Source organism: Adiantum capillus-veneris, chromosome 2 (assembly GCF_014529385.1).
Source record: "Adiantum capillus-veneris isolate H3 chromosome 2, ASM1452938v2, whole genome shotgun sequence".
Taxonomy (NCBI): Eukaryota; Viridiplantae; Streptophyta; class Polypodiopsida; order Polypodiales; family Pteridaceae; genus Adiantum; species Adiantum capillus-veneris.
In genome coordinates, this window is record NC_140932.1 from 18,230,408 (window position 1) to 18,254,190 (window position 23,783).

Consider the following 23,783-nt stretch of genomic DNA (forward strand, 5'->3'; position numbering starts at 1 on the left):
TCATAGAAGCTTCGAGGACATGGTCGATCAGTACGCCACAGATCCAGTTTTTCTGATGTATTCAGTCGAATACAGAATGGGGAGGTAGTAGCGGGATATTCCATATGGGATGGCTACTTGATGAAGAAAACGATGATGTGCGTTACACAGCCGTTGAAGGAAAAGGTTCTAACCGAATGCCACTGTCCACCATTTACGGGTCACTGCGGCATTGATACCACCTTGAGACAGAGATCCCCGATTCACGAGTTTGTTTTGGAAGGCTATTTGGGAGAACATTGGCACACGGTTGTAGTCTTGTCATCTTTCCACCCGCAGACAAATGGGCAATCTGAGATTGCAAATTCAGTCGTACTGGATTTATTGAAGTCTTACATTTCTGATCAGAAGACTCAATGGGAAAGGTTTTTGCCCTTGGTGGAATTTGCCTACAATAACACGATCCACTCTTCGACGGGGAAGGCGCCATTTGAGATTATTGAAGGTGCTATGAAGGGTTCCACCCTTCCTAAGCACGAAAGGTAAAACTTTTGAAGCCGATCAGTACACGAGGGACTTGGGACACTGCTTTTGCTAAGGTCCAAGAGGCTTTAGTGAAATCTTAGGAAAGACACAAGAAGGCAGCAGATCGACACCGCTGCGATTTGAAATTAAAGGAAGACGACTGGGTGCTCTTACGTTTTAAGAAAAACACCTAAGAAAGAGAAAGGGAAAGGGAAAGAAAACGGAGCGGCTTTTTCCAAAGCTTAGCATGCGATACTATGGACCTTTCTAGATAAAAGAAAATGTAAATGATGCCTCCTTTAGATTGAAGCTGCCCGATACTTGGAGAATTCACAATGCTTTTCATGCGAGTCTCTTGAAGCCTTTTTAAGGCGATGTGCCCGATGATGGGGAGCCAGATGAGCAACCCGAAGTGGAGGAAAGCGAGGAGATACTCGTTCCAGAACAGATATTGGCACACAAAGATAGAAAGATTAAAGGTAAAGTGATTAGGCCGTTCTTGGTTAAATTCAAGAACTATCCTGCATTGGATGCGAAGTGGATGGAGGAGGACCACCTAGCAGATACTCCTCAGATTGTGGAACTTTACCTTCAAGCATTCAGTTTAGCATAGTCTACTCAGATAGAACCCTGATTTCAGCATGGGTGAATCTAGTGCAGCGGGCTTGCACAAGAGGGGAGTCACTCCGCTCCTTTGTCAACAGATTACCCGGATTTTTGATATAGAGTCACTGATGTCCCTTTGGGTTTCAGGGATACTGTTGGGTTGACAGTATTCTGTTGTATGACTTTATGAATTATAATTCCCGAAAATGAAAATGATATTGATTGATTTGTACTTGACTTGTTTGAGTGCAGGAACTAAAAGACGAAATGACTGCAGCATTTCGGTCTCATAAATCTCTATAGACATGATTGCAATATGGATAAGTTAATAGGGCATCTGTGAGGTCCCGATTGGATCTAGATGCGATTACTAAATACGTTGCCGATTAATCATGGTCTGAGATTTGGAATGAATTTGAATGTGATTTGTCATGTGATGTCCGGTTATGCGAATGTAAATTGGTACATGTGCTAGATGTGTTGTGCCTAGTGCGTCAGTACTAACAATCAGTGTCTGCTAAGACAGTTTTTGGCCTCTGTCTGTTTTGCAGGCGTAATCGAGGGCGATTACAATTCTTTCAAGAGGGGGGTATGTCATAAACTGGTGACGTGGCAGACTTGGGGTGTTCAACTTTGTTACACAGTCCCTTGAGGACTGACGAGTTTTGACATCCGTTGCCGATGGGACTTCTTTGCCTACAATTTCACTAACGAGTTTCGACATCCGTCGCCAGTGGGACTTCTTTGCCTACGACTTCACATGATTCCTCGACGACTCTTCACCAGACTTTGAGGCGCTTGCTTCAGTCCTTGTATTGTTTCTAGCAACTAGAGGGATAGAGGCCCTGGACACAGCGATTGGTTTCTCTTTCCCTTTGTGTGGCACAAACCAGAGTGAGTGGACTCTGGACTCGGTGTTCGATTGGCTTCAAGCTCAGGCTCTTGAGTTCTCTCGTCACACGAGAGACTTAGGGGTGACAGATTTGGTACAGACTCTGTGGCCGTTGGCCAAGTTCTCGATGATTCCTCCGGACTGTAAGGTGCAGCGGAAGTGAATGTTGAACTTTGCTCAAGATGAGTGCTCCGAACTGTGCTCAAGGATTCCTTTTACTTATGGTAGGGAGAGCCTTCTGTTCCTTTAGTGAGAGAGTGCAAATAATCACAAACAAAGTGGAAAACACTGTGAACAAGGTGCTGAGACTGAGAGATAGAGAGAGAAGAATACGACACCAAAATGTTGTCAAACCCTCCTCCGAAGGCCCCACTCTCTATGGCGAGAGCGGTCTACTATTGATTGCACAAATCTCTACAATGCAATGGACTTGCCGACGATGTCGATGACGATGAGGACGACGACGAGACGGGCTGAAATCCAAAAACGCTAATGGCTGAAATCTGCAAATCTTTATCTGCTGAAATCTGACTCTATGTTCATGATGACGGCGATGGCGACGATGCAACGACAATGCGCTGAAAACTGAAAACGCTAATGCCTATGCTAGTTCTGTCGCGGAGAATCTGCAAAACGCTAGGTTGTCCTGCTGATCCAAAAATGCTATGGCTGATTCTGCTGTTTCTGCTAACACTAGGGCTGATCTGTGATCTACTGCAAAAACGCTAGGTGACTTGTTGTCGCCAGGCTCATCTGCACTTGATGAAAAACACTGGCTGGTTCTTGTGGCTGAAACTCTAGGCTGACTGCCGGGGAGTCTTGCTGAGAAGGTGCACTATCGGATGTCTGGTCCCTGCTGCCTCTTCTGCCAGAAAGTGCTAGCGCTAGGTTTCTTATATAGTCACTTGGCCAGATTGCCCTACCCAATATTAAGTGAAAAATGGCTAAAATAGGGAAAATAGGCCTATGCACTGTAAAAATACTCCTGATGGGTTCTGATGGTAATCTGATGATCATGCTGTGTGCAACCAGAGGATATGCATCTACTCTAAGTGTCTGGACATGCGCGGTCTGCGAACAGACTCACAAAAGTGCCAGAACACTTCCTAAGCTAGGCTAACTGAATTGAATTGAACCCTTGTCATGAAGTAGCTTGTCCACGTACACATAGGGTTAGATGTGCACATGACATGGCCACAGCAGGATGTAGACACATTGTGGTACAGTTTTTTGCAAGCACGCAGAGCCCACCGTGCTATATATATGTACATGAGGACTCCTGGACAGAGGAGGTAGCCTGACAGACGGCACACTCTTCTTGGACATGGGTTGGGCAGTCTCTTCAATCACGACTATCTCGGGGTCGCTCCGATGCAGATTACTCCCTATCTAAGCCGGCCTCGAGGATAGCCAGGTTGGCTGCGGTTGCAGCATCGGTTTTCTCTCATTGACTCCATGAGGATTGTCTCATGGAATGAGCAGGGATTAGGTGGGCCCTAGTTTTAGCTCCAGCGGTCTCGGTTGCGTCAGGAGCTTTAGAGATTCCTTGTCGGTGGTGAGATTGATATTCTTATGCTTCAAAAGCATCATCTTTGTGAGAGCCACAGGTTTTGTCAAGAAGCGTAGTATCCTAGACAACATCTTCACTTTTTGGAAGGCATCTGCCCTTGCGCGTCTCCGAGAAGAGGATCTGGTGAAACTCTTTCTCGACTTTGAGAAGGCTTACGACGGAGTTGACTAGGACTTCTTGGAGGGCACTCTATGTAGGATGGGTTTCTTAGATGCTTGGATGAGAGGTGTGTCAGCTTTCTAAAGGTGTGCGCACTGTCACAAGACGGGCACCACGTGCCAATAAAAAGAACAGACTGAACAGACTTTTAGCACTTCAATAACAACAGAACTGAGAGAGAGAGAGAGAGACGACACGCGACACACAGTGGCGGAATTCCACCCCAGAGAGTATTGGCCCCAAACCTTGGCGCCCCTTTCGGTATTTCTTTATATTGCATCAACACAGTACAAGCCGGTACTCGAGACTCTGCACCTTCGTACTGAAGCATGCCAGAGAATGAGCCCTAACCTCATATTTAAAGGCCCTTGGCCTAAAAAGCAGTTTACAGTAAAAAGCCTTCAAACTTAAAAGCTTCTGGTCCAAAAGCAAAGCCAAAAAGCTGCCAGCGTAAATCACGAAAATCTGTACAACCTGCCGCGTCATCAGCCAACGCAAAACGCGAAAATCCGTACAGCTTGCCACGTCATCATGCCAGCGCAATTTTCGGAAATTTGCCACGCTACCCTTAGGGTTAGGGTTAGGGTTAGGGTTTCTGTAGTGTTTAGGGTTTCCAAAATTAGGGTTTGTAAGTTTTAGGGTTGGGGTTTCCAGAATTAGGGTTTCAATAGTTAGGGTTTCTGGCAAAAATTAGGGTTTACACTCTTTAGGCTTTGACATGTCAGCAATTTGTTACATCTCCCCTTCTTGAAAGAGAGTAATCGTCGGCGATTACAGCATATCTGCAGAACAACTCAAGTTAACTGAAAAATTTCCGAGGGTCATTCCGAGGGACAATCAATTTGCTCTTTTTATTAAGGAGTTAGCTTCTCCTTTCAGCTGTTTTGATCAAGGAGTTAGCTTCTCCTTTCGGTTGTTTTGATCAAGGAGTTAGCTTCTCCATTCGTCCAGATCGGAACTCTTGATATTCCGGCGTAGTAAAATTAGCCATCACACCCAGACCGTACTGATCTTCCACGGGTGTCTTGATGCACTAAAATTACATACCCAGGCAATCTCATCCAATTGGGAAAATTCAATAATTGACACATCACAATGCAACACAAATGCTCACATATGCATGTTACAAGACATAACAAACAGCGCCACTGAGCACTCCCCCGAGACAAATGGTCTGCGGTATGAAGCTACTCAACGACTACCTCGCCACTCCCTCCGCAAGTAACCTAAAAAGGTCCGGGTCATGAACTCCGAGGACTGTACAACCAAATGCTTCCCAGACCGCAGTCTGCGTCGCTCGGAGATTCAAGCATACAACCAAACTCTTCCCAAGCATAGGCCTGCGTCGTTCGGAGGTTTTCTAGCATACAACGAAACGCTCCCCAGGCATCGGCCTGCGTTGTTCCGAGGTTCAAACAATATCAAGATAGTATTTCTCACTCCTCCACTCGGGAGTAAAAATCACCAATCAATGAAACCAGTATTGAAACCAGAGTCAAACATTTCAAATCGGCACTAAGACAGGTTTAAAACAGATAGCATCCATTTCAAACAAAGTTCAAACAATACTTTCTCAAACAATGTTCAAAAGTATCTAAGTAGAAAACAACTAGAGAGGTCATTCGGGTTTCTGTTCGGACAATCGAACTTTGAGGACAATGGGCTTGCCCTTCTGCATCACGGTGATGGTTCGGTTCCGGACCTGGAGAGTTGCATCATTCTTGTCGTGCCAAGGCATGCCCAAGAGAACGTCGCAATTGCCCAACTTCATAATGTGGAAATCGGCTTTTCCATGATAATCTTGTATAGTCACTGGAAGTGCACCAATGAGCGGTACCACTTTCTGAGTTTGCCCCGTGGCTAGCTCAGCTTCAATTTCTCCACCCTCTGCATCATAATCAAAGTGCATCTGCTTCAAGAATTCTGGATGGATGAATTTCTCCATAGCTCCGGGGTCAAAGAAAATAAGGGCTTTCAAGCCGTTGACTTTTCCATAAGCTCTGCATAATTCATTAAAACTCTCGAGGTGTATATCATAAATATCCGGTACTAGTCCAATAGCAGGTCTAGGCTTCTTGGCCGGAGGTGGCCGCGGGGATCTGTTTGTCGTGGGAGCAGAAGGTTGCACTGAGGACGTCGAGGGTCGCTTAGGACATGTATTGAACGTATGCCCTATTTGGAAGCATTCGAAGCATCGGCCTTCTTGTAACAAGGCGTCTCGTTGAAGTTGTGTCAAACGAGGCTGTTGAGGTTGGGTTTCACGGGATTCTTGAGAATTTGTTCGTTGTTGCCGGGAGTTCTGGTTAGTGGCCGAAGGTTCTTCTATGGTAAACTCCAACTTTCCTTTCATGAGCTTGTAGCCGACCGCGGCATGGTTCATAAACTCTTGCATGGTAGAGACTTGCTTGGAGAGACAATATTCCTGCAATGGTGATGGTAGTCCAATGGTGTAGCGCTCGCACTGGTCCTCCAAGGGAATGAACTTAAAGAAGGACACCGGAAGGTACACGTCGAGAAACCTTTGGTTATAGTCGTCCATGGTTTCGGTGGCAAGCATTTTCAAGTTGCCACACTGCCAAAATCCGGACTTTAAACATTGAAGTCATGTAACTACGTGCAAAAACTGTCTTGAAAGCTTGCCAGGTCCTTGGAGCATGCGGTTGTGTCGCGATTGAACTCCACCATTGCATAGCATTATCTTTAAGAAATCCCGCTGCTCGAGAAATCTTGGATTCTTCTGTATAGTTCCCCAAAGCATAGATATTGTCGAATTGCTGTAGGAACTGCAATGCTTTCTTGCGATCTTTCACCCTGGAAAAAGTGAAAAATTTGACTAGCGTGCCACCATCTTTGAAATCTTTGGGTTGGTTAGGCGCATGTCCCGGGTATGGATAATAAGGGTATCCATATGGGCTCCAAACATTGTAGCCTGGTGGCGGTGGTGGTGGAGGTGGGGGCAATGGCGGTTGCACTGGATCAGGATTAGATGGCTGCACTATATTCCTAAAGACTCCTCCGATCGGAACAGATGGCTGAGAAGGTTGCCGATTGGAAGCTCTCGTACTTTCTGGTGCCGGAGGAAGAGGTACCACCTAGGGCATCAGAGGGGGTAACATGTAGTTCAGAAATTGTTGAAAACTTTGCAGTATCGAAAGATTCTGCTGAGGATGCCGCGAAAGAATGTCGTGAAGCTCGTTGAGCAGAAACTGCAAATATTCTGCTGAATCCATGAATTCCAAGTATTGGGTTCTTAATTGGCTTATGCCCTGTAAGACACTGCGGTGAAGACGGGAGCGCGCCCGATGTGCGATGAAGTAAGGGTGGGAGTGGCTAATAAGTCCGGGTTGGAGGGCGAAGATCCCTCAAACAATAGCTTTGTCTGCTCTTTTTTTGTAGGACCGGTATGCTTTCAGAAAAGCACACGCCTGATGCTCTGATACCACTGTCACAAGAAGGGCACCACGTGCCAATAGAAAAGATCAGACTGAACAGACTTTTAATACTTCAATAATAACAGAACTGAGAGAGAGAGAGACAACACGCAACACGGAGTGGTGGAATTCCACCCCAGAGAGTATTAGCCCCAAACTTTGGCGCCCCTTTCGGTATTTCTTTATATTGCATCAACACAGTACAAGCCGGTACTCGAGACTCTGCACCTTCGTACTGAAGCATATGCCAAAGAATGAGCCCTAACCTCATATTTAAAGGCCCTTGGCCTAAAAAGCAGTTTACAGTAAAAAAGCCTTCAAACTTAAAAGCTTCTGGTCCAAAAGCAAAGCCAAAAAGCTGCCAGCGTAAATCACGAAAATCTGTACAACCTGCCACGTCATCAGCCAACGCAAAACGCGGAAATCCGTACAGCTTGCCACATCATCATGCCAATGCAATTTTTGGAAATCTGCCACGCTGCCCTTAGGGTTAGGGTTAGGGTTTCTTCAGTGTATAGGATTTCCAGAATTAGGGTTTGCAGGTTTTAGGGTTAGGGCTTCCAAAATTAGGGTTTCAATAGTTAGGGTTTCTGGCAAAAATTAGGGTTTCCATTCTTTAGGCTTTGACACGTCAGCAGTTTGTTACATGCACAGTCAGGTGCTCTTGGCAGGGGGAAGAGAGGAACGCTTCATGTTCACACGTTCGGTTAGACAGGGTTGCCCTCTAGCCCCCTTCCTCTTTCTGCTCTATGCTGAGGCGATGAGCACATTTTTGACTTCACAGTAGGTTGGCTTGGGTGGTTTAGAGCTCCCTATACGGAGAGACGAGCTACTTGACACTGAGTTTGCCGACGACTCAACCTTGTACTTGGAGGGCTAGGAGGATCTACACAGGTGTGAGCAAGCTCTTGAGGTGTTTTGTTGCGCATCAAGAGCACTAATCAACTGGCGGAAGACAGTAGCTTTTTTGGGTTGGTAGTGCTCCGACGCCTGATTGGTCGCCAGGTGAGGGTTTCAAGTGGATTCCCCCAGGGACTCCAACGGGTTGTCAGATTGGCTTGGACTTGTCCCCTGAGCAGCAGACTGCTCCCCTCTTCCTGCCCATTAGGAGAAAGTTCTTGCATTGGAGTTCAGCACAACTCTCTTTGGCAAGCAAAGTTGTAGTAACCAACCAGGTGATGTTGGCTACTATGTGGTACATCACGTCTTGCTGGATCTTCTCGAGCTCTTGTATCTGCCAACTAGAGAGGCTGGTCACGAACTTTCTTTGGTCAAGGCGTGACACCCAGTTAGCCCTGGCCAAAGTAGTCTTACAGGTCATCATTGACCATGTTCTCAGGGGGGCTGGAGATCATTGACCCAGTACAACAAAGCAGAGCCTTTCTTGGGAAGTTTGTGGTCAGAGGACTACTTCCAATTTAGAAGCCTTGGAAGGAGTTATTGCTTCACCGACTTCAAGCTCGAGTCCCTCATGCAGGAGGCCCTTGGAGCCCTTCCATCAGGTGGATTTTTACAGAGATGCGCAGAGTTGATCAACAGAGATGCGCAGGATCGGTTTGTTGCGAACTTGCTTAGGTCTTGGGAGCAGTTAAGGAGTGGCCTGGAGCAACACTAGCCCACTTGCACGGAGGAGCGCTTGAGACAGCCCCTTGTTTGGAACCCCATGGTTAGCACTCAGAGAGGTCACTTGGTTGGTAGTAAGCATCATGTTTCTTGGGGTCCCATGGCAGAGGGTCCAGCCCGCACTCTCGGCCACTGGCTCCAATTCTCGGGTTTGTCCGAGGAGGCTCATCCAGCTACAAAGCATGAGGGCGGTGCAAAGCATGTGCCACGACATTATAGAGGCTCTACCAGCTGATTGGCTCACCCTCTAGAGACGGAAGCTCCGAAATGGATGGGGACCTTCACGCAACTAGAGGTCCTCATTGAAGTTCGTGCTTGCTCGGAGTCCGTACCCCCCATGTTCTTAGAGGTTGAAGGAGAGGGTCACCTACACAGAGTCTTAGAAGAGGCTCCATAGGTGGCAGAGTGTTGTTTTCATAGGATACGCATAGTGGGCATCTGTGGGAGGGCTTGTGTCATAGATTCTGACCAAGTAGATCTTGAGGCACACTACTGGCGGCTTTGGGCTTGAGAGATCTGCCCTCTCACATGAGTACAGTGGGACCCTAGAGAGTGGCTGTGGAGAGACCCCTTCTCCTCAACCGATCACCTTGAGATCCCCTTTTTTCAATACATATTTCGATTGGGACGCCACATACTGGCAACACGGAGAGAGGCTCGTCCTGCTGTAGCACTTCATTGGCAAGAGGAGGCTCTCACAGCCGAGTTCTTGTCAATTTTTTGGGAGCGGTTGTGGGACTCTAGACAGCCGAGGAGTCACTTTGTTCCAATGGCTAGTTGCACACAAAGCTATAGCATTTGGGAGCTGGCTAGTACACAGTGGCTCCAGGGGGGTTGACCTTCACTTCAGCTTGCCACAGAGCTTAGGAGTGGTGCCGTGAGAGAGAGTTGTGTTGGGAGATCGTGTGTGGCCTGTTGACACTCTGGTTCATTTGGTGGGCCCACTGCTTCCGCATCTTCAAGGCTCACCCTATCCCACCGACAAAGACTGTTCGTGACTTTTTGTTGGAGCTGATTCACACTCTCAGGGGTCAGTTCGAGAGACTCCAGGGCAGCTCCGACTGCATGCGGGAGCACAAAGAGGCTTTCCTATGACTCTGGCACCCAAGGCCTTTCTTCACCATGGTCCAGGGTGCACCCAGATGGCACCACCGTCCACTTGTGTGGCTCTTTCCTCCTCCCATCTTGTGAATTAGCCCCCATTGTACATATTTTGTTTTCTCAGTGAAGTCTCCCCTTGTTTTTGATGTAGCCCTCTCTAGTAGAAGTGGTTGTAGCCTTATGGGCAGTTTTATTAACTAATGGAAGGATCTTTTTCTCGGGAGAAAAAGGTATTATTGAGATGAAAGGGTGATGATACTGGAGCGATGCTCCGCCTGACGGTGCGAGATCTATGGGACCACACTAAAGATGGTACCTTGGAATTGTAATGGGTCACTTCCTCTTGATGTAGGGGCATTTGAGGACAGCTTTATGAGGAGACACATCGTCTTTTACTCAGAGACACACCAGGCACCAGGACAGCCTATGGCACATGTGACTGGATATAGGTGGGAGACAGCTTGTCAAGCAAAGGCGAGATCAGAGTACAGGGGCAGAGGATCAGAAGTAGGAGACCTATTCAGAGAGGAGTTATAGCCGATAGTGCACAATGTTCGGAGAGATGATCAAGCCGGATACATGTGGGTGAGACTGAGGGTTGAGACAGGTAGATTCTTCTACATTGCTATATGTTACTTTGCCTCCAGCACATCAGTGTATGCCGCACCTAGAGGACAGTCCCTTTTCTGTATACTAGACGACGATATATGGGAGTTCTCCAGAGATGGTGACATCATTCTCTTTGGGGGACTTTAATGCCCGCATGAGAAATCATTAGACAACTTTTTACGATACCTGAGATGAGGTACTGAGAGAGCTAGATACCAACGATATGGGGCTTAACAGACGCTCACAGGATAAGGAGTACACCAAATACGGGAGATATCTGATGGAAATAGGGGCCTCACATGGTTTGGCCATACTTAATGGCCTACAACAATTTCCCATTGCAACTGGGTTTACTTGTTTCCCACAAAGGTATGGGGCTAGAACAGTGGACTATGTCATGGCATAACCGAGCTTCATCCCCTGCATTCAGGATTTCACAGTAGGACCTAGACCAGTGGGTGTAGTAGTGGATCATGCTCTCTTGACACTTTCAATCTCCTTTCAGTACTGTACAACTCATGTGCTAGCAAGAAGGACACATACCCGCTATACATTTACACTAGAAACTTACTCTGTTTATACAGAGGAGATCTATGGTCGCCTATGTATAGCAGCCAAGCCAAGACTCTCAGTGGAGAAGACCACAGCTTTGCTGACTGAGACATTACATGATGCAACAACAGAGGCATACCCACACACTCACCCTGATCAAAGACGTTGTCCTAGAAGCATGCACCAGAATAGTTGGTATGAAGAGGAATGCAGAGAGATGAGAGCACAACTTCAGAGGGATCTTCTCCTGGGGAGGAAGCGAGTGGAAGAAGCTTAAAGCGAGACTTATACTAGTTGTTCTTGAGTAGAGACTCAGGAGAGCCATGGCGTCTCTTTCACGAGCACTCCTCTCCCAGTGATTACTTCCCCTGATGTGTGGGGTCAGTATGCAACATCCTTATATACAGTCCTTGGACACACATCCCTTCCAAATCCTCCTGAACCATGTCCATCTACAAGTACCTTCTTTACCACTGAGATGGTAAGACGGCCATTCACAAGATGAGGACCAGGAGGACATATGATTATAACGGTCTTGTAGCAGAACGCTTTATACATGCTAGAGATATGTTGGGAAACGTTCTTGCAAATCTGTTCAATCGTGTCGTGTGTGAGGGTCTACCTGAGACTTGGAGATTGTCTACTATTGTGCCTATCTTCAAGGCACGTGATCCTATGAAGCCTAGAAACTACAGTACTATTATGATTGGACACACACTGGCATGGTTGTATGCATCTATCCTTGAGCAACAATTGAGCGGATGGGTAGAGAATGAGGGCATACGAGCAGCAAGACAGGCCGGTTTTAGGAGAGGCTTCTCTACTCTTGACCATATTTTGACACTCAGAGCCATCATTGAGGAGGGTAGAGCACATGGGAGACAGATTTACTGTAGCTATGTGGATTTCTGCAAAGCATTTCACATGGTGCCCTACAAGAGATGGGAGTGCCCAATGAGTTGATTTGGGGATCATGTATCTATACAAATGAGTGATGGGACATGTACGTACTCCACAGGGAATATCTGATTTAGTTCACTCCACTATTGGAGTGAAACAAGGTTGTCCATTGTCCCCTACTCTATTTGGTATGTATATAGATGAGGTTTCTAATTACATTGACAGAGAGGGTGACAGAGGTGCCCAACTAGCAGGGACATGGATCCCATTATTGTTATATGCTGATGATTTTGTGTTGATCTCTGACTCACCGGAGGGTATGAAGTGACATTTGGATGCAGTACATAGCTTTGCGGAGGATAGTGGATTGTCTGTAAACCTTGGTCAAACTAAGGTTATGGTGTTTGACACCGCACCACAGTGGATCAGGAGATCAACACCTACATTGACTTATGGTCAAGAGACTGTGGAGTACACAGATGTATACACTTATCTTGGGGTAGTCTTCATTGGGCCAAGGTTTTCTTTGAAGAGAGCAGCAGAGACTAAACTGACTAGAGCGTATGTGGCCTTGGGAGGATTGGAAAGGGTGTGTTCTTAGGTTCAGTTTGAGAAACCCCGAACAAAGCTATGGCTCTTTGATACATTGGTACCACAGACAGATATGCCAGACTTGCCCTTGATTCCTCCAGACAATTAGCTTTACAGGGGGACACATCATGCTGGTATGCATAGATGTCATCATGGTTCCAGATACATGGCTTCAACATGGACAGATTACCTCCCTCCCAGTACTCCCTTGATGCACCATCGCTGTCTCTTACACGGGTGGAGATTACTAGACTCATTCGCCAGGAACTGACCCAACTGGACACCAGAAGGACATGGATAGAGCCGACACAGGATTTGGGGCACAAAGATGGCTTTCTATAGAGAGCATCCTCTACAACTCTCAAGGGATGGGTTTGTGATTCGACCCAGCTATATGGATACACATCTCTCTCATGCATTACGGTGTGCCATTGGTCAGATACGAACATCTTCACACCAACTTGAGATTGAGACTGGTAGGTTCAAGGGATACCAGCAGCCAGCAAGCAGGATATGCCGCCTATGCCATACAGAGCCAGAGACGGAGATGCATTATATATGTCAGTGCACATTGTATTATGAGATACGGGGTCGCTTCCACAGTCTATTCAGAGAAGGCTTCGAACCAGTCATGAGCTATCAGGACCAGAGATGTCTTGGACTATATATACTTAAGTTACACAGACACACAGACATTTTACTGAGGAGATCTCGAGAGAGACAATCCCATAGACAGATTACTGATTTCTTCACACTAGACACCCGACAGATAGCGGAGCAGCCACCACTGCAAAGCTCAGCTCATACTCACACCCGTAGTACTCTCATTGACCAAGCATTGTAGCTAGGGAGATTTAGACGTCCACGAATGAGGAGAGGAGCTTCACAACATCCACAGAGACTACAGCAGAGGATTCGAGCCATATTGTCTCGACATCCAGAGTGCAGACGAGGATGGATTCGTCACCCATTATATCATCCTCTTATTTTGGGCACCCATGGTATTAGTGATCACACATACCCCACACAGTTCCAGCTAGTAGAACTTCTAGATTCATCTTAGTATCTCTTTTTTGTACCCAGACATGGTATCAGATTCACCGGTTTGTAACGGATTGGTCTCATAGTCATTTTGGCCTCTTGAAGACGTCAATATATCATTCAGTTTCTCTCCCTCTCTCATGGTGAGCTCATACACTACATGCATCCAACATGACTAGAGGGAGTTCTCACTGATTCATACTCACTGAAGTGGAGGTTCACAAAGAGAGTTAAGAGTCATAGGACACATCCCATCTTCAACTTTGACACAACATTGTAAACATGCGTCATGCATGAGCAAACTTAAATAATCTACACATAATCATATGAATAGAGATACATATATACACAAATAAAGAAACCCATTCATAAACATGTATATGTACATATACACACACAGCATGTGTGAGCGCATGTGTATACATGCACACATATGCGGAAGTTAAGCTTCTTTGTTCGGGATGTGTATCATTGTTCTATGTGATTACAAATTTACTGAAATATCTACCATACTAAACTAGTTAGTTCAGTTTCTCAGACAGTTCTATAATGAGCTTCTGGCCACATACAGACGCCGAGGATGGATCTATTTGCCTCCTTGCTCTCCCCCTCTCTACTCCCTCCCTTCAGCCCACACGCCATCACTGCACGTGTGCGGGTAAGTGCATGCTTTTGCTTGTTCATACGCACATGTGCGTGTCCATGTGCAAGGAATATTACCATGATATTACCAAGTTTCCTATCCTAAGCCTTCTGTAAGTGATCCTAAAAGCAGTAATTTGTTAATCCTTAGTATGTGGTAGGTAAAAAATTTATATCATTTGGGGAAAAAGAAGAGAACCTGAAATTGCGACCTCTGTGCCAATTGAAGTAAAAAGTTCTTTGCAAAAGTCTTCCTCAGCAACTTTGCCTCATCGTCACTGCCCTTTGTAAAGATAAATGCTGCAATGTGAAAAGCGGCAAGGAAGAAAGAGACCGATTGCCGAAATCTTCCTCGGTCAAGGGCACCACTGGCCAGGGAAGTAGCATAAGCTTTTAGCATATCTTGAGACTCCTGAAAGAATGACAAATCAACGTCAAAAAGGAAGATCATGCAGCAGCATATACAACACACCCTTTAAATCAAGAGCATAGTGATGTTTTCAAACCACCTCTACAGGGTAGAGATAACTTGTAAATGGCCCACAACACTGCGCTAGTGGTGGTAAAAACTCCAACATGTGATCGCTTTCTAAAGATTTCCACACTCTCAAACGAAGAGACTCTGACACGTCTCTTCTCAGGTAAATAGCAACCTGACGACTGAACACCAAGTCTCCATAAGAAACAGAAGCAAACTGGCTCGTCAGCTTGTCCAAAAAGCTTGGATATCTTTCATCTACTAAACCTTCAAAGTCCAACTTATGCTCCATATCCTTCTTTGCAGTGTCTTCAGGCACATTTTGGTCATTCATATCGATGTCATCCATTGCTTCATTGCATTTGGGAGCACAATCAAGATCATACGTAAACTTCTCCTGCAAGGCTCCAATCATAATGTTCACACCACTATCTAGAAACACATCATCTGAGATAACAAATATATTGGACAAACTGTGTATTTTCCTGACGAAAGGAATGTGTAACGGAAAAGACTCCATCAAAGCTTCCAGTCCAAATAGCAGAATAAGGCCATCCCTCACAACTTCTCCTGCATCAAGACTGCCGCCTAAGATATGCAGCCCTATATTGCTCAGAAGTGGACTTAAAAACCAAAAACATGGTAAAGGCAGTTTCTGCCCTGCCCATTGTACTGCAAGGCTCTCTTTGTAGGAAGTGGAAGGAATTACCGCCTCCTCCTCTAGTACAGTTGAAAGAATACTGCTCCTTTTAGAGCTTCTGTCTTTCCTTGCAAGCTTCTTATCAAGGCCCTCGATCTCTCCACTTATCTGTTTAACCTTTGGAGACAGCCACATACTGCTAACATGTTGAAGGAGAATGTGCTTTATGTTTGGTACATTTTGAAACACATTGCTGAAAAAAAATTCTATTTCCTGTGAATTCTTGCTCTTTCCAAGCTTCAAAAGCCACTTTTTCACAAGAAAATCTGTCCTTTTGATGTAAAACCCAATCGAAATCTCTCTGAATATTGAATCACAACAAACATGCTCAACAAGATCTCTGTGACAAGGCCCAGCTAGACTTAATATGCTAAGACTTACTTTTAATCTCCAGGGTTCTAATTCACCATAAGAACTTGGCCAAGTTTCATCATTGTAAAGCAGGTCTTCAGATAGTATTCCTTCTAATGAAAGGAGATCTATCAATTCTTGCACCAAAACGAGTTCAACTTGGGTTGTCAGCATCTGGTGCGACCAGTAACCACCACCTTTACAACCCCAACCTATGCCAACCCCGGGAGCAGGGCCGCCCCTTCTGTAATCACCGACCCTGTTGGGAACACTCGAGGATTTCTGTATAAGGTTATCACCAGTATCCTTTAATAACTGAAGAAGTTCCTTCTTAGCTGATACGGCCAAACCACGTTGCAAAATTTTATTGACTCCCCAACAGTCATTCAAATCGCACGCTTTACTTGCCTGTTTATCCTTGACAGATACAAGCAGTCGATCGAGAATTTTCAACAGACGCACTAGACCAAATAGGCAGTTCATAACATCTAGAAGGTACTCTTCAGAAACTTTTTGTTTGATTTTAGCGACACAATTTGCAAAGGAGAAAATGCTAGGCTCCAATCCTCCACTTGCACTGAAGCAGACCATGCCACTGTTGATCAACTGCAAACCCACCTTGGGGACAAAGGTTGGCAACCATTTAGAGCCTGAATTTCCCTCTTCTACTATTCTGTCACACACTGTGGATAGAAAATGTAGAACAGATGACACTACACGTAAGAAATTCTGTGTATCTGCCTGTGCTGATTCATGTCCATCAGGAAGCTGCATCAACTTTTCTGTGCAGCCCTGAACAAAATCTAGTGATAGCCAACCTAAAGAGTCCTCAATTATTGGAATAGAAAACCTCCATGACCAGAAATCTGGAGAAAACTCTGAGGTACTTTGATCCAGATCTTTTGCACCATGAAGGACAGGAAGTGTTTTTGCAAGTGCCTCTAATACATGAAATGAAGCTTCTGCCAGAGCGACATCCTTAGCATTATAATTTGCTTGAAGAGACTGACGTGTGGAAGGAGTAGCAGTCCAAAATATGAGTGCCGGGTAATAATCAGAAAAGCATGAAATACAAAGCCCATACTTCACACACACTCTCCAAAACTGAAGAGATTCAACTAGTTCAGCCCAAGAGCCTTTCTCCTGAAATCCTTTTGGTGTGCCTATGGCTAGAGCTTGATTCAGCAGCCCAAGCTGAGACCTATCAAAGGTGCCCATGTTGAGAAACTTAATGCAGTTAGACTTCTTGGCTATCGATAATACCTGCTTCAAAGATGAGTTTTCAGAAAAATGGAGAACTGCGAAGTTTAACTGAAATAGAACATCAACTAGTGCATTCTACTAGACCTTAAGGAGATTTATGGCTTTATGCCGTGCTGACCACGTCCGCGTCTCATCACAAACAAATAATTCGTGAATAGTATTTATCAACCTTGGGCACTTCATGACAGCATCTGCTGCACCTGGTGAATGCCTAGACAAGGCTATCAAGATAGCAAAGAGGGAGTCTTCGGCAGACGTTAGCCTCTCTACCTGAAACAGCAAACAGCAGAAATACCAAGACGGTGTTGTTATCAACAGCTGAGTTTTGAAAGGATAGCACGGCCTTTTATCTTAAAACCACTAAATTGTGCGCCAACGTGCGACTTGCCTCCAGTAGGTAACGGATTCTAGGAAGTATGCCCATACGAATGAGCCCAGCAGCAACGTCTTGGTTTGCAACAAAGGCATCATCTTTCACAGTCGCATCTGTGTCCTCTTCCTGAGACTGAGAATTCTTTGAATAAGGGAACATGTCCACTGGATTTGCATTATACTTCCAGAAGCAATCTCCAATCAGACCACTCTCTTTGAAAAAAGGCTTCTTAAAGACAGGGGCTGTGAATGCACAGAATTCACTTGGCAACAAGCACTGAAAATATGAGGTCATATGTTAGGTCAATAAGAACCAAAGAGCATTAGCTATTTAAGAAATATGCAGAAAAAGACCTCACACAGATTGAAATGCTGCTCGTTGGCTGAGCTGCTTAGTAGAAATTCAAGAGCTCTTGCACAAGCGACTACAGCAGTAGCATGTGAATCATCTAAGGCTATCCTAATAAAAGGCAAGCACAAATCCTTTATTGTTTCTCAGCTGACATGTAATCTAGAAATGTATACCAATTTATGTCACAAACTAGCCAGATACCTTAAAGTGAGGACAAGGTCTGGCTCCGGACCAAGTGCATAAGCCCAAACAGCTTGCCAGTCTACAATCGCATATGAACTGGAAGTCATACCAAAGCTCTCGCCACTGGCACCAGACTGCTGAAGTGACATTGTTGCCTTGTTTAAGATATTGCTAATAAGTCGCAGTGCAGCAGACCTTTGAGCAGGGACCTGACAAAAGTGAACTTAGTGTAAATTTTAAACGATGAGTTTCTGTCTCCCTCCACATATACTACAGTTACAACAAATTATCTGCCTCTGAACTGAATTCACGTACAGCAAGACGTGGAAGCTGGTGCCCCTGATTCTCACGACACAAGGACATAAAAAAGGCAACTGGTTGTATCTTATGAATAAATACCAAGTTCAATACAGGAGAAGCCCAATTTCGCTTAAAGAGAAAAGTGAGAGTTACAAACTCATGGAAAATCACTGACAAGCCCAATGTGAAATACTACAACCGCCTCATCCACACTAGTGGAAGTATCAACATATGCCCTCACAAATACAATCCCTGCACAAACAGGCACCATGTGTGAGCCTACAAAGAAGCATGGCCGACTCAACCATGATGAAGGCTATGTGCCTATCATTTTTGGTGGAATGTCATTATAAGAACGAGTACTTACATAGTACATACATATACTCGAAATATCCTTTTGCTAAAGAGAGACATGGACAGCAGATAATTTTGCTCACTTTGTGATGTGGGTCCTCATGTACCTTTGAAAGACTTACTGAAAAAAAATATGTCAGGCTCTAAAGACTCCAGCAGCACACATTCCCAATCTTCAATGAGACCACAAGGTGGTACCATCCACCAAGTCAAATTGGCATCATGATGAATCAAAGAGGAGAGAACTCGTCTCCAAAGGGACATTGCCCTTGGATCTATTACCCACAGGCGGGAACGGATTCTTTTCGGGTACCTTACTTTTCCTAATACAGCTAAAGAGGTAGTTATGCCAGGTATGTATGACCCACAATGCTAGAGAGGATTGGAGACTGGTACAGCTCCTCACTGCAGATCAAGCCACCTATGCCAGACCAGTAATGTGCAAGAGTTGTTCCTGAGAGTTTGAAGTACTTGCAAAGCCGGTGTAGTATGCCTGTGATGGGACAGCCACAATCAACTCCTATGAAAAGAAAGCAACAGTGGAGGCATTTTGAAGGTGAACTTTTTACAACGAACTTTTGTGCCAAGAAACTTTTCTTGAAAGTCGACTCATATTGCCGAAGTGCTCCAGCTCCATGATTGAAATGCTATTACAGCCAAGAGCAAGCAAACGTACCATGCTTCTAGCAAGTGCCACTCCTTCTTTGATTGTATACCCATGTAAAGAAGGATCTCCTTCCATACGCAAGAAGTCTCGTTCAGTCACATTGGGAATCTTCCATTCACTTTCTTTGTCACCTGCCAAACACGTCAAAGTTGGCTGTTCAGGCACATAAAATGTATTTTTTAATCAACCTTCAAGACAACTGTATTGTCTCTCTTTGTCGTGAAATCATAATGATATGCTATTTGAAGAAAGAACTGTCCAAAATTCTGCGAAGATTTTGCAACATAGAGCATGTAAGTAAGGCCTCGTGAGTTGCTACAACCTGTTTAAAGTCGTTAGCAGCATGCACCTAATAATTGCAAGAAGGCACTGAAAAAAGTTCAACCAGCAATCCTATACAAAAATTAGGTGACATTCGTGTCCCTTAGACCACATGATAATTTATTACTAAACTATGACTAGGCTAAACATACGGGGCGCTCAATGCCCTATATTATAAGTTCACTTGAAACCGGCCCGTAGCCTCTCTATAGGGCAGTATCAGTATCCCTTTTAGTGTCCTTTCCAGTATCTAATTCATCTTCTGATCAACAGCTCTATCTAGCTCTTCCTGCGAGTAAAGCTTCCACTTTTCTGCACCCATCTGTCCTTTCAACTTTCCTCCCGTCTTGAGAGGAGAATCAATGGCCTCACGCCATCTTGAGCAAAATCTCATCAATCAAGTAATACTTCAGGTGTTTTACAAATCTCAGGTCTCGAGAGTACTTGATCAATCTTTTCACACACGTGTCAACCTGCAATTGACGCTTGTACTTCGCTCTGGCAGACTTCTTCGCCAAAAAATTTGCCCAAATCGTCATTCTTTTCTTCAATTTCCACACCGGATTTCAAATTTTCTTTGTCTTCCCACTGAGAGGTGTTATCTATGTCAGATTCTCCACGAGAACCCATGTGTAATCTCGGATTCTTTATGGCTTATGCCCTTTAAGACAGAGCGATGAAGACAGGAGCGTGCCCGATGCGCGATGAAGGTGGGAGTGGCTAATAAGTCCGGGGTCAGGCCACGAAGATTCTTTGATCAGAGTCCCAGCACCATGATTCTTGCTCTGTCGGATCTTTGGTAGGACCGGTATGCTTTGAGAAAAGCACACGCTTGAAGCTTTGATACCACTGTTACAAACTTGGACACCCCAAGTCAAAAATCAGACACGACATACAAGAGAATCACTTAAAATACTTCACAATTTTGTCACACTTTTGAATTAGAGAGTCGACACGGCCCGACGTAGTTCCGTGCCTAGAGGTATTGGCCCCAAAATCTCGGTATTTCTTTCTATATTAATGCTTGAGCAAAAGTTACAACTTCCGAGGGACCTTTGCTCTTAGACTTTGCATCCAGATGCTCTGCAAAGTGGGCCATGTCTTGATTGCTTCAACCTTGGCATGATGCATTCGGGCACCATACTTTGACACAATGTGGCCTAGAAAGTGGATCTCTTCCAAGAAGAGTTCACTTTTCTTAGGGTTGATGAGCAACCTTTGACTGCACAACTCTTCGAACACAATGATCAAGTGACGCCTATGCTCCTATTCATTCTTTGAATAGACTATCATGTCATCAAAGAATGTGCCAACAAACTTCTGATGTGGACAGAAGATCCGATCCATCATCCTACTGAACGTACCAGGAACATTTGTAAGACTAAATGGCATCACTAAAACCTCAGTCTTGTGCACATCCTCTGGCTTGATACGAATCTGATGGTATCCACTCTTAAGATCTATCCCGCTAAAAATTTCAGCACCCTCTAAACGGTCAAGAATATCATCAATCCTTGGAATAGGAAACCTATTCTTGATGGTATTCCTATTCAACGCACGGTAATCAATACACATGCGTCAAGAGCCATCCTTCTTTTGCACTAGAAGCACTGGGGAGCAAAAGGGTGAAGAACTAAGTTGAATCAGCCCTTTTTCTAAAAGCTCCTCTTCTTGGCTCATAATCTCTTTCTGTTGGGCCGCACTAACCATGTAGGGAGGTCTACCAGGCACCAAATCTATCACATGATCCTCAGGCCTCTTCGACAGCAATCGAGACGGAAATGAATAAGAAAAACAGCCACTAAACTCTCTCAAAAATGCTAACCTTTCTTTAACTAACACACATAAATTTGACTGACAATTATCTAAAACATCACGTGCAAAAATCAAGTACGCAGAAAGATGATTTTTAATCATAGAAGTGATAGCCAAAGCTAATACAATAGGGACAGACTCTCCTTTAAGCATTACATCCGTTGAAGGTATCAAACTTCACAGCTACACCTTTGTTTGGTTTTGGCTTGTCCAGCACTACCAAATTATCATAGGGAAGAAGTTGCAACATGGGTACAGTGGTAGGGATCATCTGTGCCTCTTGGCCATTAGGATCTTGGCTTCCTGGTGCCATATTTTTCTGCCGATTCGAAAAGCCAGCCATATCAAAATTGCCCTGTGGCACCCCAAGCTGGCCCAAATTACACTAAAACCCTGGTTGTAAGCCAATATTACCATACATGGGGTTTGGCATCACGCCTTGCATACCCCCAAAGATTGTCCCTGGCATGTATTGCCGATTTCCAGGCGCATAATCAGCCATGTTTTTAAACACAAATCCACCCCCAAAATACCCAGAATGTACCGTGGGTGGTGGAAAAACCTGATGCATAGCCTGGAGATTAGTTCCCTATCCATTTAAACCAACATTTGGACTCTGAAAGGTTGCTGGTTGAACTGGTATAGCCTGTGGATTTGGCGTCCTAACCACCTGTTCGTGGACATAAAAAGTGTCTTGGAGCCCCAACTGACTCCGCAACATGTCAATGCTGCCTGCCCTGCTGGGACACATAAGGGATTTGGGTTTGAGCCTCAACTGGCTCTACTGCCTGAGTAAGTTGCCTTGCCTGCTGTGACATTGGTGGGGCTTGCAAAAACTCCATAAACCTAGGGTTTTGCACCAATCGAGTAAACACGAGTAAACACATTCATAGCAACAACTATCCGTGTCCTGAACGCATCCTTGTCTAGCTGCTTCGTCATTAACCCTTGAATTTGTAGCACATTTACATAAAAAAAGGTAGTGGTGGCCGTGAACTCTCGCAAACCTCGAACACTGGAGGAACACCCTGTCTGTCTTGTAAAGAGGAACCCCCTTCTCTAGTGTCATTCATCCTTTCAGCCATAGTGGAATTCCACGTTCCCGTGCTTTGCGTCTTCGCCGGAAATCGACCAAGGCTCACTTCAAGAGAAAGTGATCCTGTCCCGGCGATGGAACCATGAAACTAACCTATAGCCTCTCTATAGGGCGGTAACTTTGTCTTTCACCCGATCGTTACGTGGATTAGCTTTACTTGTACTTTATGACACAAAGCAATTGCACAAATAAACATCTCACTCGAATTCACCACTTCAAGGCACTCCATGACTTGGTAGCTAGAGGGCCCCCAAGTAGAAAGCGACACCCTGTAGGCCCCAAAGACTAGTGCCCGTTTCGGTATTTCTTTATTCTTATTGCAAATAAACGACCCTAACACTTTCACCTAACTCCCACCAAGCTGTCCACACCTGTAAAGTGCTGTAATTGCAGGTTTTTGACCCAATTTCGGCAACAGCACAACGCCAAAACCCCTGTAGGTCAAAAGTACACGTCTAGGACACTTTCCTTGCAATTTGGAAGCTTTCTGATGAGCTTCGGGTCAATTTCAGCATTCTGTAAATTCCTGTTTTGGTCACTGTTAGGTGCCAAAGCCCTGTTGTTATGTCTCGCTCACAAGAGGGGATCTAGCCAACACGCCATCGGGATGGGCGTCCAGTGTCCGGGCGGATGTAGTGTGAACTCGGCCAGTGTGGCTGGCCATTATTATAAAAGGGAGGCCAAAGCCTCATTTGCAGTTGTCGAACCCCACTGGCAGAGTGCCAGTGGTTAACCCGTGAGGCTAGGAGTGTGCGAGGTTACCTCGAGAAGGTGAGGCCGGGTGCTATGGGACGTTCGGTCTTACAAGTGCACGCCTACGTCGTTGGATGCTGGCCCAAGCACGAGGGAGTTGCCGGATGGTGGCTATGGTCGGGTGGTTCATCTGACGCGTGTCTATAGGCGGTCCGTGTAGTCGGGAGATCCACCCCTCGTGTTTGTTTCATGGTATCAAAGCCGGCTTGGCTGCAAGAAGGACCGTGTGCACACCTATGGACCGGTTTGAGTCGGATAATCTTTGTTTCATGCAATTTTTGATAAGATGTTGTTTAATTAATTGTTTTTCAGATAAGTCAGCTTACTTAGGAGAGTCTATCGCTCGCTATTGCTGCTCGCCCCCCTCCCCCTCTGAGCCATCCCGCTCCCCCCCCCCCCCCCCCCCCCCCGGTGCTGCCTCCCGTCCCCTGCCTGCCCCTCGCATTACCGCCTTGCCTGCCCACCCGCTCGCGCGCGTCAGCCACTCCAGCCCGCCCCTTGGCTCTGCATCTCTGTTACTTCAAGCAGTGCTCGGGGTGCTCGGTTGCAGAGCGCCT

The 23,783-nt window shown here is 45.5% G+C and overlaps 1 protein-coding gene across 2 annotated transcripts in view; it reads right to left on the reverse strand.

Moving 5' to 3' along the window:
• The window catches only part of IYO (RPAP1-like, carboxy-terminal protein), a 167,497-nt gene that overhangs the window by 8,705 nt on the left and 135,009 nt on the right, over positions 1-23,783 (reverse strand). The window contains exons 3-9 of one of the 2 annotated variants that reach the window (XM_086484038.1): positions 19,251-19,372; positions 17,939-18,129; positions 17,740-17,845; positions 17,402-17,662; positions 17,098-17,283; positions 14,731-17,013; positions 14,421-14,633 (exon numbers count right to left, since the gene is read on the reverse strand). In XM_086484038.1, coding sequence (XP_086340164.1) covers positions 14,421-14,633; positions 14,731-17,013; positions 17,098-17,283; positions 17,402-17,662; positions 17,740-17,845; positions 17,939-18,129; positions 19,251-19,372 — 3,362 coding nt within the window. Of the gene's footprint in view, positions 1-14,420; positions 14,634-14,730; positions 17,014-17,097; positions 17,284-17,397; positions 17,663-17,739; positions 17,846-17,938; positions 18,130-19,250; positions 19,373-23,783 lie in introns of both variants that reach the window. The other variant, XM_086484042.1, reaches the window with a different exon arrangement.